The sequence below is a fragment of the Gopherus evgoodei genome, unplaced genomic scaffold, assembly GCF_007399415.2.
Source record: "Gopherus evgoodei ecotype Sinaloan lineage unplaced genomic scaffold, rGopEvg1_v1.p scaffold_35_arrow_ctg1, whole genome shotgun sequence".
NCBI lineage: Eukaryota > Metazoa > Chordata > Testudines > Testudinidae > Gopherus > Gopherus evgoodei.
Genome location: NW_022060027.1, coordinates 3,309,551 through 3,321,755, shown reverse-complemented (window position 1 = coordinate 3,321,755; position 12,205 = coordinate 3,309,551). Strand labels below are relative to the sequence as shown.

General features: G+C 57.4%; 1 protein-coding gene across 1 annotated transcript; it reads right to left on the bottom strand.

Annotated features, from left to right (window-relative positions):
- Nucleotides 1-8,793: 8,793 nt before the first annotated feature.
- Nucleotides 8,794-11,980, bottom strand: ISOC2 (isochorismatase domain containing 2). Its single transcript, XM_030544974.1, has 6 exons — nucleotides 11,810-11,980; nucleotides 11,024-11,162; nucleotides 10,183-10,395; nucleotides 9,853-9,923; nucleotides 9,440-9,557; nucleotides 8,794-8,960 (listed from the first exon to the last, which is right to left on the bottom strand). Exons 2-6 carry the CDS (start codon nucleotides 11,153-11,155, stop codon nucleotides 8,880-8,882), a joined length of 615 nt encoding a protein of 204 aa, XP_030400834.1. The 5' UTR covers nucleotides 11,156-11,162; nucleotides 11,810-11,980; the 3' UTR covers nucleotides 8,794-8,879.
- Nucleotides 11,981-12,205: the final 225 nt, after the last annotated feature.

Here is a 12,205-nt window from a genome sequence, read left to right as displayed (position 1 = left end):
CCAGCACTCCCCACCTCTAACCACTAGAACCCACTCCCCTCAAGGAGCCAGGGATAGAACCCAGGAGTCCTGGCTCCCAGATCCCCCTAACCACTAGACCACCCCCACCCTCCCAGTCAGGGAGAGAACCCAGGAGTCCTGAGATGGGCTCCTTGGCCAGGCTGTTCTGTGTGGGTCCCCACTGACCCCCCACCCCCGCACCCAGCAGTGGGGGGTGTTCCCTGGGGCCTGCTGATCCCTCAGGATCAGGCCCTGCCATGAACTCCCCCCCCCCCCTTCATCCGACAGCTTCCTGGAGCCCAAAGGATCCAGGCAGCCTTTGCTGTTTCCACGGCGACGGCTCCATGGAAACTGCAGGACCATCCCCCACCTCATCTCTTCCCCCCATCCCCCTTCCCCTTCGGAGAGTGGGGGTGCGGGGTACACACCCCAGCCCTGCCAACACCCCCACTGGAGCTAATGGGCTTTCAGAGGGCCCTGGGGAGTGGGGGGACAGCAGCAGGGCCCATCAGCCCCACACACAGGGGTCAGAGCCAGCTCCTGAGCCCCACACGTCTGTCTGTCCATCCTCCGTCCCCACACCTCTGTCTGCCCATCCCCACATGTCTGTCTGTCCGTCCTCCGTCCCCACACCTCTGTCTGCCCATCCCTACATGTCTGTCTGTCCGTCCTCCGTCCCCACACCTCTGTCTGTCTGTCCATCCTCCATCCCCACACCTCCGTCTGCCCATCCCCATATGTCTGTCTGTCCATCCTCCGTCCCCACACCTCTGTCTGCCCATCCCCACGTCTGTCTGTCCATCCTCCGTCCCCACACCTCTGTCTGCCCATCCCCACACCTCTGTCTGTCTGTCCATCCTCCGTCCCCACACCTCTGTCTGCCCATCCCCACATCTCTGTCTGTCCATCCTCTGTCCCCACACCTGTTTGCCCATCCCCACACCTCTGTCTGTCTGTCCTCCATCTATCCCTGTGTTTGTCTCTCTATTCATCCATCCCCCCAGCTACCCCCCCACATCTGTCTGTCTCTCCATCCATCCATCCCAACCCCCGTCCATCCATCTCTCCGTCTAGCCCATGCCCCACACCGAGAGCGATTCCATCTCCCCCCCCCCGGGAGCTCTCACCCAACGTGTGCACCATCCCTGGACAACTGTCTGGGTGTTAACCTATCAGCTGCCGGGGGCAAACACCCATTGACAGCAACAGCGGGACTAGTCCCTGAAGGAGAATTTAAGGAGGCTGCCGACTTCCAATGCCCGAAGTATGTACACACCTGCACACGCACACTCCCATGCCCTGCCTTGCACAACCATTCATGCGCACACACCTGCACGCACACAGCTGTGTACTCACCCATGGGCCCACATAGTCGTTCCCCAGCACTCATGGGTGCCCTAACGGACCACACGCAGCCCTCACGCCTGTACAACAGTTCACAAACACACACACACACACACACACACTCACACACACACACACACAGACACTCCGCCGTGCACAACCGCTGACGCACGCACAGCTGCTCAGCCGTGCAGTCCTGGACACATGGACACTCCACCGTGCACAATCACGGACACATGCACACTCAGCCGTGCACCCCCGGTCCCAATCTCCGACAAGGACTCTGCAACCGACAGTAAGGAGATCACAGAGGAGGCGGGACGACTGTACTCCATCGGCCGTACGCTTCAGCCCTGTATCTCGCCACCTAAACTTATAACTGGTGCGTAAAGCCACCCATGGCCTACGTCTTGGCAGCAGCAGCCCAAAGGCTAACAATTCCCTAAAGCAGCCAGAGACATTCTTTGTTTGCACATCCTCGGACAGAGATCCCATGCATGGCTTAGCTCGTGTCGCCTATTGTACCGATTCTGTGGCTAAGCAACAACCGGCCTACCCGTGTTCTTGGCCTTGTGTTCCATTCAGAACCCCTGGAACATGTGCCGGTTTGTACGCGACGGCCGGGTTACCCCTAGCTAAAGGAACTGGTTGACAGCTCAGTGTGTGAGAGAGAGAACCCATCTAGGGCTTGTAACCAGCAGACTCACTCACCCTAACAACCCAGGGCACCGAAAAGAGGCCAAAGAAAGCCTCGGTGAGCAAGCATCCCAGGATCCTTTGCAGTTAAGCTAACTTTAAGGAGAGCGGCATTTTACTGAGCCTTGTGCAGATTTCACCATGGCGGCAAGCGATGTTATAATGCTAGAACGTGACTGATAATAGCCCCACTAAAAGGGTGCTAAACATTGAGGTGTTGAGGCCGTTGGACACAAGGAAACGGAGAATGTCAAAATTAATCAAAGAGGCTGCACCAACAGATGGAAAGATCAGGCCTGGAACAATACCAAAGAGGAACGAGGATAGAATTACCCTCAGCCGGGACGCAGGCTGGCAGAGAACGACCATCGTCCAGGACTGTCGGTGCACCTATCTTTGCCAGCTGGCAATCAATACATCCAATCCAGGTGGATTTATTGAACAAATCCCACCTCTAAGCCCAGAGAAATGCCCAGTTATCACTGAATTGGTTATTGATTATCGGCAGGTGACCAGTCATCGATGAGTCACTCTTAACAGTCGTTGACACACAACACATGTGCAAGGGCGCACACCCAGCCACCGGTGCATATTTCTAGGCACATACACACAGCACTGGTTTCCTTAAAGAGTAATAAACATGTTAAAAGCCTGGAAGATGCGGCAATGAGGGGTTTTTTTGTTTTTTTGTTTTTAAATGGCTCATCAGCTTCGTATGCTCCAGCCAGGAAAATACCAAACAAGTCATCTTGCATCAGTTTGACTCAGGGTATGTAAGAGAGAGAGAGAGAGAGCACATTAGATGGTGTGTGTGCGCGTTTGTGTCTGTGTGACAGAAAAGGCCAACAGATCCTGCACAGTATATTTGCTGGAGGTCTTAAGCCGAGAATTACGAAGAGAAAAGCTGGATATATTCAGATGCTTTGGATTCGTATTAAAAATAATCACAACACATACACGCAATATGGGACACACACCACTTCAGCAATGTATACACAAATTGTCTCACACGCACACACAAAGCGGAAACCACACACAACACCCCCCCAAAGCACAGCTGCTGTGTGTCTCACATGTTGACACAAACTGAAGTGCACACATGGCCACCAGCCATGACACACATGCCCCAATAGTCATCACAAGCACAATACACGCATACACATGCACACCAAGTCATGCACACAAAAACCAACAGCAGCAGCACATGCACACCACCCCAAACCTTGACACACAATCAACACAAGCTTTCCTTGCACACAAGCAGACAAACCAAAAGCAGTACACACACTCAGAGTTAACACAAACCTTGACATACCCCCAACTCACACAATCAACAATAGCAGCACATACAATCAACACAAAGATTGACACACAACTGAACCCTCTCTCACATACACACTCAGCACAAACCGTGACATGCTACTCTCTCACTCACACAATCAACACATCCCTTGTCACAATCCCAACTCTCACACACAACCAATACAAACCTTTACACACACAACCAGCACAGACTGAAACACAACTGGACTCTCTCTCACCCACATTCAGCACAACCTTTGACAGACAGACACACACACACACACACACACCAACACAAACTTTGACACAACCAAACACACACACAGACTCAACCCAACCCCCAGTTCACACATACAGTCAGCACAAACCTTGACACACAGGCACACATGCTCTCTCTCACACACACACCCAATACAACCCTCAACAGCCACCCACCAACTCTCTCACACACAACCCTTGACACACACAACTCACACACGTGCACAGTCCTCGACACACAGCCCAACTCGCTCACACACACTCAACACAACCCTTGACACCTTCTCCCCACCAACTTTCACACATTCAGCACAAACCATGATGCACACACTGGTATTAGCGCACGCACACACACAGAGAGAACCCAGTGCCCAGGCCAGCCTGCAATCAACAAGACATTCACACAAACACAAGACACCCATCCCGTGTGACACCCATCTCTTAGTGTGCCCCCCTCTGCCCGAGGACAGACCCAAGAACTAAGCCCATGGGGGCATCAGCTGCTCTGAGAGAACACACACACACACACACACACACACACACACACACACACACACACAGAGTTACAGCCTCCCTCTGTGCTTAATTTGTAATGAAAGAGGTGCCAAAGCTAGGAACTGCCAAGCCCAGAGGTGCCAGGGCTCAGCCCTGGCCCAAGTTAAGCATTGCCCACCATCCCTCCCCTCTGCCGCGGCTCATGCCCCCCCGAACGCGCCCATCCACACCCGGCTTCCCTTGAGGAAGGTGCCCAAGTGGGGGCCACGCCATAACTGGCACAGGTGGCAAATGGGGTGGAGTGGTGCCTTGGCACGGGGGCTCGCTCTTACCTCGATCCGCTGGTAGAAAAAAATGCTCCCGTTTACAAAACCCCAAGTGCCTTTACTTCTGCTTGGAAAAAAATCGCAGCTGCGGATGCAAAAAAGATTTTTTTTTTAAAATGGAGGGGGGGATGAAAGAGCCGGTGTCCAGCGCCCCCAATTCGTGCCCTGTGCCCCCTTGTTTAGCCCCGGCTTGGACAGAGGCCAGTGCCCCACCCCACCAACCCCTCTTTTTCCCTACAAAAAAAAATCTTTCCGCACTTTCTATTACCCCCCCCCTAAAATTCTTGGCTGGGGAGGGGAAGCCAGCGGGTGAATTAGACATTCTGCTGGGGCTATGCCATTGGCTGGCCAGCCTTGGGATGGGGAGGGGGGAGAGGGTTTTCATTGGTGGAGGCTGGCCAATGGGTGGGTAATTACAGCCCCCCCCCAGACTTCTTTTTTCCCAATCCCTGGAAATCCCCCCCCCCTCCGCTCTGCTCTCTGCTCCCCCCACCCTGGGAAGTGGGTGTGGGGGGGAGAAAAGGTTTCATTAACAAAAACGGTGAACTCCCAGCTTCTGATTGGCTGAGGAGCAGGATGCAGGAGCACCTGATTGGCTGAAGTGGGTTGTCCGTCTCCATCCTTTTTGCAGTGTTCGGTTTGGAAGGGGTGGGAGGGTTGGGGGGCTGGTGGCTTGTTTAGTTTAAAGGGGTGGGGTGGATTGGGAGGAGGGGGAAGAGAGAGAAGGAAACTCTGGGGGGGGGGTCAATAGATTGAGAGAGAAGCTAGCAAGTAAATAGGGGTGAAGAGACAGCAAGCAAGCTGGCCATGACCCTGTAACTTTTGGGGCATCTCACTAACTCTCCTCCCAAAGCCCCCATGGGACGCCTGATCTACAGGGCTGGCTCCTCCTCACAAATTAACCCTGGGCCCACAATTAAAGAAAAAGAAGCTGAATCGCAGAGTGCAGAGAAGGGGCCAGACAGACCCCCTGAGTGGCAGCCGAGTGGAAAGGCGGGACAGACGTGGTGGAGGGGAGGGGGCTGGAACTCGGGGGAGCTTGTCAAACTCACTCGCTAGCTATGTTGGGGAGATGTTGAGTTTGGCCAATGAAGGCATGACATTTTGATGAAAAAAACCCTAAAAACCCTAGACCGCTAGAAAATGACCCTGGCCCATGCTCTGTGGACTAAAAACTGGCTAACTGATAGATCTCAGAATATAGCTGCAAATAGGGAATTGTCATGGAGTGGGTCTGTTTCCGGGGGTGGGTGGGGGGAAGAGGGTCCCTCAGGGCTCAGTCCTGGGCCCTCTGCTCTTCAACTTTTTTATCAACGACCTGGAAGAAAACGTACGCTTACCACTGATGAGTTTTGTACGACGATCGGGAGAAAGTAACCAATGCAGCGGGTGGTTCAGCGATTCAGAGCAACCAGGCGCAAGCAAACAGCGGGCGTTTTAATACGGGTAAAGGCCAACACGTCCATCTAGGAGCAAAGGATGTGGGCCACGCTAACAGGCTGGGGGACTCTCTCCTGGGCAGAAGCGACTCTGAGAAACACTGGGACACCAATCAGCTGACCCTGAGCTCCTCGGGCGACGCTGAGGCCAGAGGACTAACATGATCCTGGGATGTGCAAACAGGGGCATCTTGGGTCAGTGCAGAGAGGCTATTCAGCCTCTGAATTTGGCCTGAGTGTGCCCAGTTCTGGTGCCAACCGTTCGAGGCAGATGGCAATAAATTGGAGCAGGTTCACAGAAGAGCTATGAGCATGATTGGAGCAATGGACTCCAGGAGCCCAAGCTAGAAAACGTTAAGGGGTGACTTGATCCCTGTCTTCATGGGGAACAAATATTGAATAATGGGCTCTTCGTCTAGCAAAGTCGGAGTTGAAGCTAGGCCAATTCTGCCTGGAAATCAGGTGTAAATTTTGAGTCATGCGAGTAATTCACCATGGGGGACGCTTTCCCAAGGACTGCAGTGGATTCTCCAGCACCGGCCATTTTTAAATCAAGACCGGCTGTTTTTCTAATCGCTCTGCGCTGGGAATTATTCAGGGCCGGTCTCTGGTCTGGACGATCCAGGGGGTCAGACGGGATAGTCACAAGGGGTCCCTTGTGAAGAAGAAACTGAGGCACAGAGAAAAGAAGCGACTTGCCCAAGGTCACCCAAAGGAGAATTGAGAATACCCAATGTCCGGAGTGCCAGCCCATGGCTCTTCCCGCTAGCCCACACTGCCTGTAGCCCAAGAAGAACCAGACTTCTTAGGTGCACCACAGAGGTGGATGCATTTTCTGCACAATTTTGACAGCAAAAGAAACACCACGGAAACCCAAAAAAGGACTTGAATGGGGATCCCCAGCAGGCCACCGAGTCCCCCAGGAGTTCTTCCAGCTAACAGGATAACAACCTACTATTGCTACCCACACAGAGCCACTCCTTTCCCTATTTTCAGGGCTGGAGACCCCAGGTCCAAACTCCCCAGAGCCAGAGGGGCTGAGGATAGAAAGGGATTGGAGAGCAAGCTGGAGAGGGGGTGGGAAATCAGAACTGGGGGGGCACTAGGGGTTCAAGAAAGGTGGGATCTAGATCTCAGCTCCAGCCAGGCCCCTTACACCCCCTGCAGCCCCCAACAACTCATATCAGGCCCCTTCCCTGCCCCAACGGGCCCTTGTTCACCCCCTACACTGCCAGCCGGGAGGCACGGACCCCCTTCTATTACCGAGCCCAGCTATGCAGCATCTCCCCACCCCTCCCCCAGCTGCTGCCTGTCCTTGCCTCTCTACTCATCCCCGGGCCTGGCACCAGCACCTCTGGGTTTGTTTACGCTCCCAGCTGACACTGGGCAGCTGGCAGTATCAGCATTTGGAAACAGGATATACTCCTGGCTTGCCTGGTGAGGTGACAGCATCCGGGGGTGGGGAATGGATGGGATGGAGGGATGCACTCCCTAGCCCCAGGCTGGGGAGACAGGGTGCTGGTGGGGACAGGACAGGATCTGGTTCCCCCCCAATCCAGCAGCCCCCCCAATGCCGGCACTGACTCAAGCTTCCCTCCATGTAGCTCTGCAGGCTGCTGTGCCCGCCAGGCCTGGATAACCTTTACAGCCCAGCCTGCGCCGCCCGCGCTGGCCCCTGAGGCTGCCTTGGCATAAACAGGCCAGGGGACGCATTTCATGTCAGCAACACTGTTAACCCTCTGAGAGATCAGCCTCACTAGGGCAACAGAACTGGATTCCCCATGGGTAGGAATACACAGGAAACTGGTCAGTCTGCATTAGAAACTCCTGCTTAATTCGGTTCAGGATTTGTCTACATGGGGATACTTGGGAAGGTTAATCCAGATCAACTCCATCTCTGAATTCAAAGTGGATTTGTTAAACCTTATTAAGCTCTTGCATGAATGCGCCCATTCCAAATTCAAGTACCCTGATTTCGCTTTAGCTTCATGCAGTGAAAGAGAACTAAACCTGTCCATACAGGGATAGAATGCTGTTTAACTCATCCACTTCCAGAATTAATTTGGATTAACTGTCCTGAGGGACCTCCTTATAGACAAACTATTAACCCTTTATCACCTCTTTTAATGACTTAGTTGAGCCATTTTAAATGCATGGGCGGATGCACGTTCAGAATTAAAATGTCCTGAATCTGATTTCGTTTAATTCACTTTCAAACGGGTGGCTGCAATGTGGTGCCAGGCAAGGGGTCCCTATATAACTAGGCCAATGCCCCACCCCAGGGGCTGCGTCCCGGCACCAGGTGAGGGGACCCTGTATACCCAGCCCCCACACCCAACCACAGAGGGGCCATGTTCCGGCCCTGGATGAGGGGTCCCCATATACCCACCCCCGCGGGGCTGCATCCAGGTGGCGATGTGCCTGGGTTGCTCTCCAAGGCTGGGATGCCGCGGGAGGGGGGGGTAAAAAGGGGAGGGGCTGTTGCTGGAATCAGCAAAATGTGGCAATTTGCTCAATTAACCGATGTTCCCGGCGTGGAACATAATCCCGTTGCCATGGAGACAGCAGCGCCACGGTAACCGCCTGGGTCTTTGTTCCAGGCCTGCCCCTGTTGGAGGCTGGAACTAAGAGCAATAGGCATGGGGGGGGGGGGGGGAAGACGCTGGGGGGGCTGAGCACAGCTAGCCCCCTCAAGAGGGAAACATGGGAGGGGGGGTCAGAGGGGTGGGAACTGGGGGCTGATTGGGTGAGGGTAGTGGGGGGAGGGAGACACTGTCTGGGAACAGAAGTGTGTTGGGAATGGGGGCCGCGGGTTGCTGGGGGGCACGAGGCTTCGAGGGTCGCTCGACAGCAGAGAGATGGACAGGCAAAAGCACACACACGCCAGCAGGGGGCAGCACAACTGACACCCCCCCACACGCAGTGACAGCTGATCACTGTACTGAAGGGTTTATTCCAGCTCTGCCCTGCCCCCAAGTGCTGGGGTGGGGGTGGGGAGGCGAGTCTGGGAGCCACAGGGTTAGCTGAAGCCAGAGCTCTGTCCCGGGAACAGGGAGACGAGGCCACTGTCCGGAGCCGGATCCTTAATGACCTTCTGGATCTGGAAGGATAGAACAGAGCATGAGATATCAGACTGATGGACGCGCCCCACGCCCCACCTTGGCTCTGGGGCTGCTGGTTCCCATCCGCCACGGGGCAGGGACTGGCTGGCTCAAGGGGCAGGGAATGGGGCACGGGGCCTGTCCCCTCTAGGGGGCACTGGCTCCCACCTGGCCCTAGGACAGGGACTGGCTGGCTCAGGGGGGCAGGGAATGGGGCACGGGGCCTGTCCCCTCTAGGGGGCACTGGCTCCCACCTGGCCCTAGGGCAGGGACTGGCTGGCTCAGGGGGGCAGGGAATGGGGCACGGGGCCTGTCCCCTCTAGGGGGCACTGGCTCCCACCTGGCCCTAGGGCAGGGACTGGCTGGCTCAGGGGGGCAGGGAATGGGGCACAGGGCCTTTCCCCTGTAGGGGGCACTGGCTCCCATCCAGCCCCAGGGCAGGGACTAGCTGCGGGGGGCAGGTTGGCAGGAGGGGTACCTGTCGGAAGCAGGGGTGGGCAGCGTCTCTGACCAGCTGCAGGATCAGCCCCTCGCTGGTGGTGATGAAGGCACCGCTCTGCCGCAGACGGGACAGGGCCGCCAGCCGGTCCACTTGGCTGGGGAGAGACATCAGGGCGGCCATGAGTGGGGGGCAGGGATACCCCTGCCCTCCAGTGCCCCCCCCAGCCACACTGCTCCCCCCTCTGTTGGGAACCCCTCCAAGCCAAGGTCCCCCACAACTCCCCCCCAGTCCTATCTGATAAGAACCCTCCCAACCCAGGCTTCTCATTTCAGTCCCCCCCCAGCCCAGACCCCCGCCACCCCCCATCTGCTGGGAACACCTCCTCACACCCCCAGTTCCTGTCCCAGCCAGGACCGCTGTCTTCCCCCATCCCAGCTTCCCAGCCTGACCTTCTGGAGGAGCACGCGTCAGCCACCACGTGAACATCCAGTCCCCGCTCCAGGGCGTCGAGCGCTGTGCTCTGGGGAGAGGGAGATGGGTCAGAGCCCTGGCCTGGTCAGCCTGGACCCCCACTGCCCTCCCCCATCACAGCCTTGGCCCAGCCAGCCCAGTCCTGCCCTCCCCTCCCCGATCACAGCCATGGCCCAGCCAGCCTTGTACCTCCCTACCAGGCACTGACCTGGACTCCTGGGTCCCATCCCCAGCAGGTAGCTTCCCACAAGGGCACTGACCCAGACTCCTGGCTCCCCTCCCAGCCGCCCCCCTCTCCCCCCGCGTACCATGATGCAGGCTTGGGCCTCAATGCCGCACAGGAGCACAGAGCGCAGGTGGGGCAGTGCCCCCAACTCCTGCTCCACCTCCGGGACCAGCATGCTGAAGCAGGTCTTGGGGAACTTCCTCAACCCCTCGGCCCCCAGCTCAGGCACCGTAGGGCCCAGACCCTGGGGGTACTGCTCTGTCACCACCACTGGGATCTCCAGCAGCTGCGCCACCTGGGAAGTGCGGGCTGGTTAGAGTGGGGGAAGGGCTGAAAGCCAGGGTTCCTGGGTTCACTCCCTGGCTCTGGGAGGGGAGTCCGGTCTAGTGGTTAGAGATAAGCTCCATGGGGCAGGTACCAACACCTCCTAGACCCACCCCAAGGGGCAGGACAAAATGAAACAACATGGAATTCCCACCAACCCTCCCCTAACTGTTATAAATAATAGAAAGTATTTCACAGGGTGCGAATTACCATCAATCCTCCACGGTTAGGCCGCCATCCAGTGGCCAGCGTCTGCAACTGCAGCTGCCTAATAGTCCTGACCCTTTCTGTCCTGTTTTCAGCAGACACTCGGAAAGCGCAACCTGCCCCCACCCCTGGGGACATCAGCTGTCTCCTTGAGCCTCCTGGACATCACATTTCCAAGGGCTGGTTATACAGGGACCCCTCACCCGGTGCTGAGATGCAGCCACCCCTGGGGTGGGATGTGGCAACTTTTTGACAGCTGCATAAAACAATGGGACAATGGGACAGCATCCCTTAGTTGTGTACTGGGGCCAGCCCTGACTGCCAGGGCCCCGCACCCACTTCTGAACCCGCTCAAAGCCCAGCACCCCTAGCACTGCCCCAGGGCATTTCACCTGCAACATGCGAGCTGCCACGGCCACAATCTGGGGGAAGTGGGCTATGGTGGGCCGGAACTTCTCCTGCATGTCGCACAGGAAGAGGATGCTGGTTTTGGGAACCACCTTCCCGAGCCGGGCCAGCGCCATCTCTGCCCTGCAGCCAGAAGAAGATAGGACCAGATGGGGAGCTGATGCCCCCTGAACGGGAAAGGCCCTGTGCCCCATCCCCCTGTGCCAGCCAGTCCCTGCCCTGGGGCTGGAGGGGAGCTGGCGCCCCCTAGAGGGGAAAGGCCCCACACCCCATTCCCCGCCCCCCTGAACCAGCCAGTCCCTGCCCTGGGGCCGGATGAGTCTCGGCCCCACGCCCCATTCCTCGCCCCCCTGACCCAGCCAGACCATGCCCTGGGGCCAGATGGGTCCCAGCGCCCCCTAGGGGGAACAGGCCCCACGCCCCATTCCCCGCCCCCCCGAGCCAGCCAGACCCCGCCCCCCCGGGACTCCGATCTCTGGGCTCAGCAGCTCCTGCGGTTCTGGGGCCAGGGCCAGGCCCAGGCAGTGCGGGCTGCTGTGTCAGTAAGAGAATTGCTTGTGCCCCGGTGAAGCGCTGGGGATGGGGGGCAGCCTGAGCCCCCCAGCCCGTGGGACGCGCCTGGCTGCCCTGCCCTCTGCCCCGGGATCCCCTGACTAGCCCATGCCCCGCTGGGTGGGTCCCTGGGCAGCCCTGCCCGCCAGCTGCCAACCCCCCACGGGGCAGCCTGACCCCCAGCCCCCTTTATCCCCAGCACCCTCTGCCCCACTCACCTCTGCGCCTCCCCTAGAACACCCCTGCTTCCCAGGGCCCCTAATTAGCTAAACCCGCCCTCGACCAATCAGAGACGCCCAAGCAGGGTTGGCCACGCCCCCACTACATCCCCCGCCCCCGGCTCCCAGCCAATGGTAGCACGCTGAGAGCTGCCCCTGGCTGGCTTAACGGAACGTTCTGAAGACCACCCCCCCACAGCCTCCCCATCCAATCAAGAAAGGTAAGGGAGATGATGGTCTGACAAAACGTTCCAAAGACCGCGCCCCTTCCCTTTCCCCCCCAATCAGAAAGGAGAAGGAGGCAATGACGTAAAAATAAGACGCGCCCTGCTGAAGGCTTCAAAGACCACACCCCCGTGAGCTCCCACCCAATCATGGAGTGAAGAGAGGAAGGAG

Bases quoted from the DNA above. Each gene is read 5' to 3' on its own strand.
- ISOC2 (XM_030544974.1), bottom strand. From the start codon at position 11,155: ATGGCGCTGGCCCGGCTCGGGAAGGTGGTTCCCAAAACCAGCATCCTC. The intron at 9,924-10,182 runs GTACGCGGGGGG...CCCTCTCCCCAG, and splicing joins AGGCCCAAGCCTGCATCATG to AGCACAGCGCTCGACGCCCT. The intron at 9,558-9,852 runs GTCAGGCTGGGA...GTCTCTCCCCAG, and splicing joins GACGCGTGCTCCTCCAGAAG to CCAAGTGGACCGGCTGGCGG.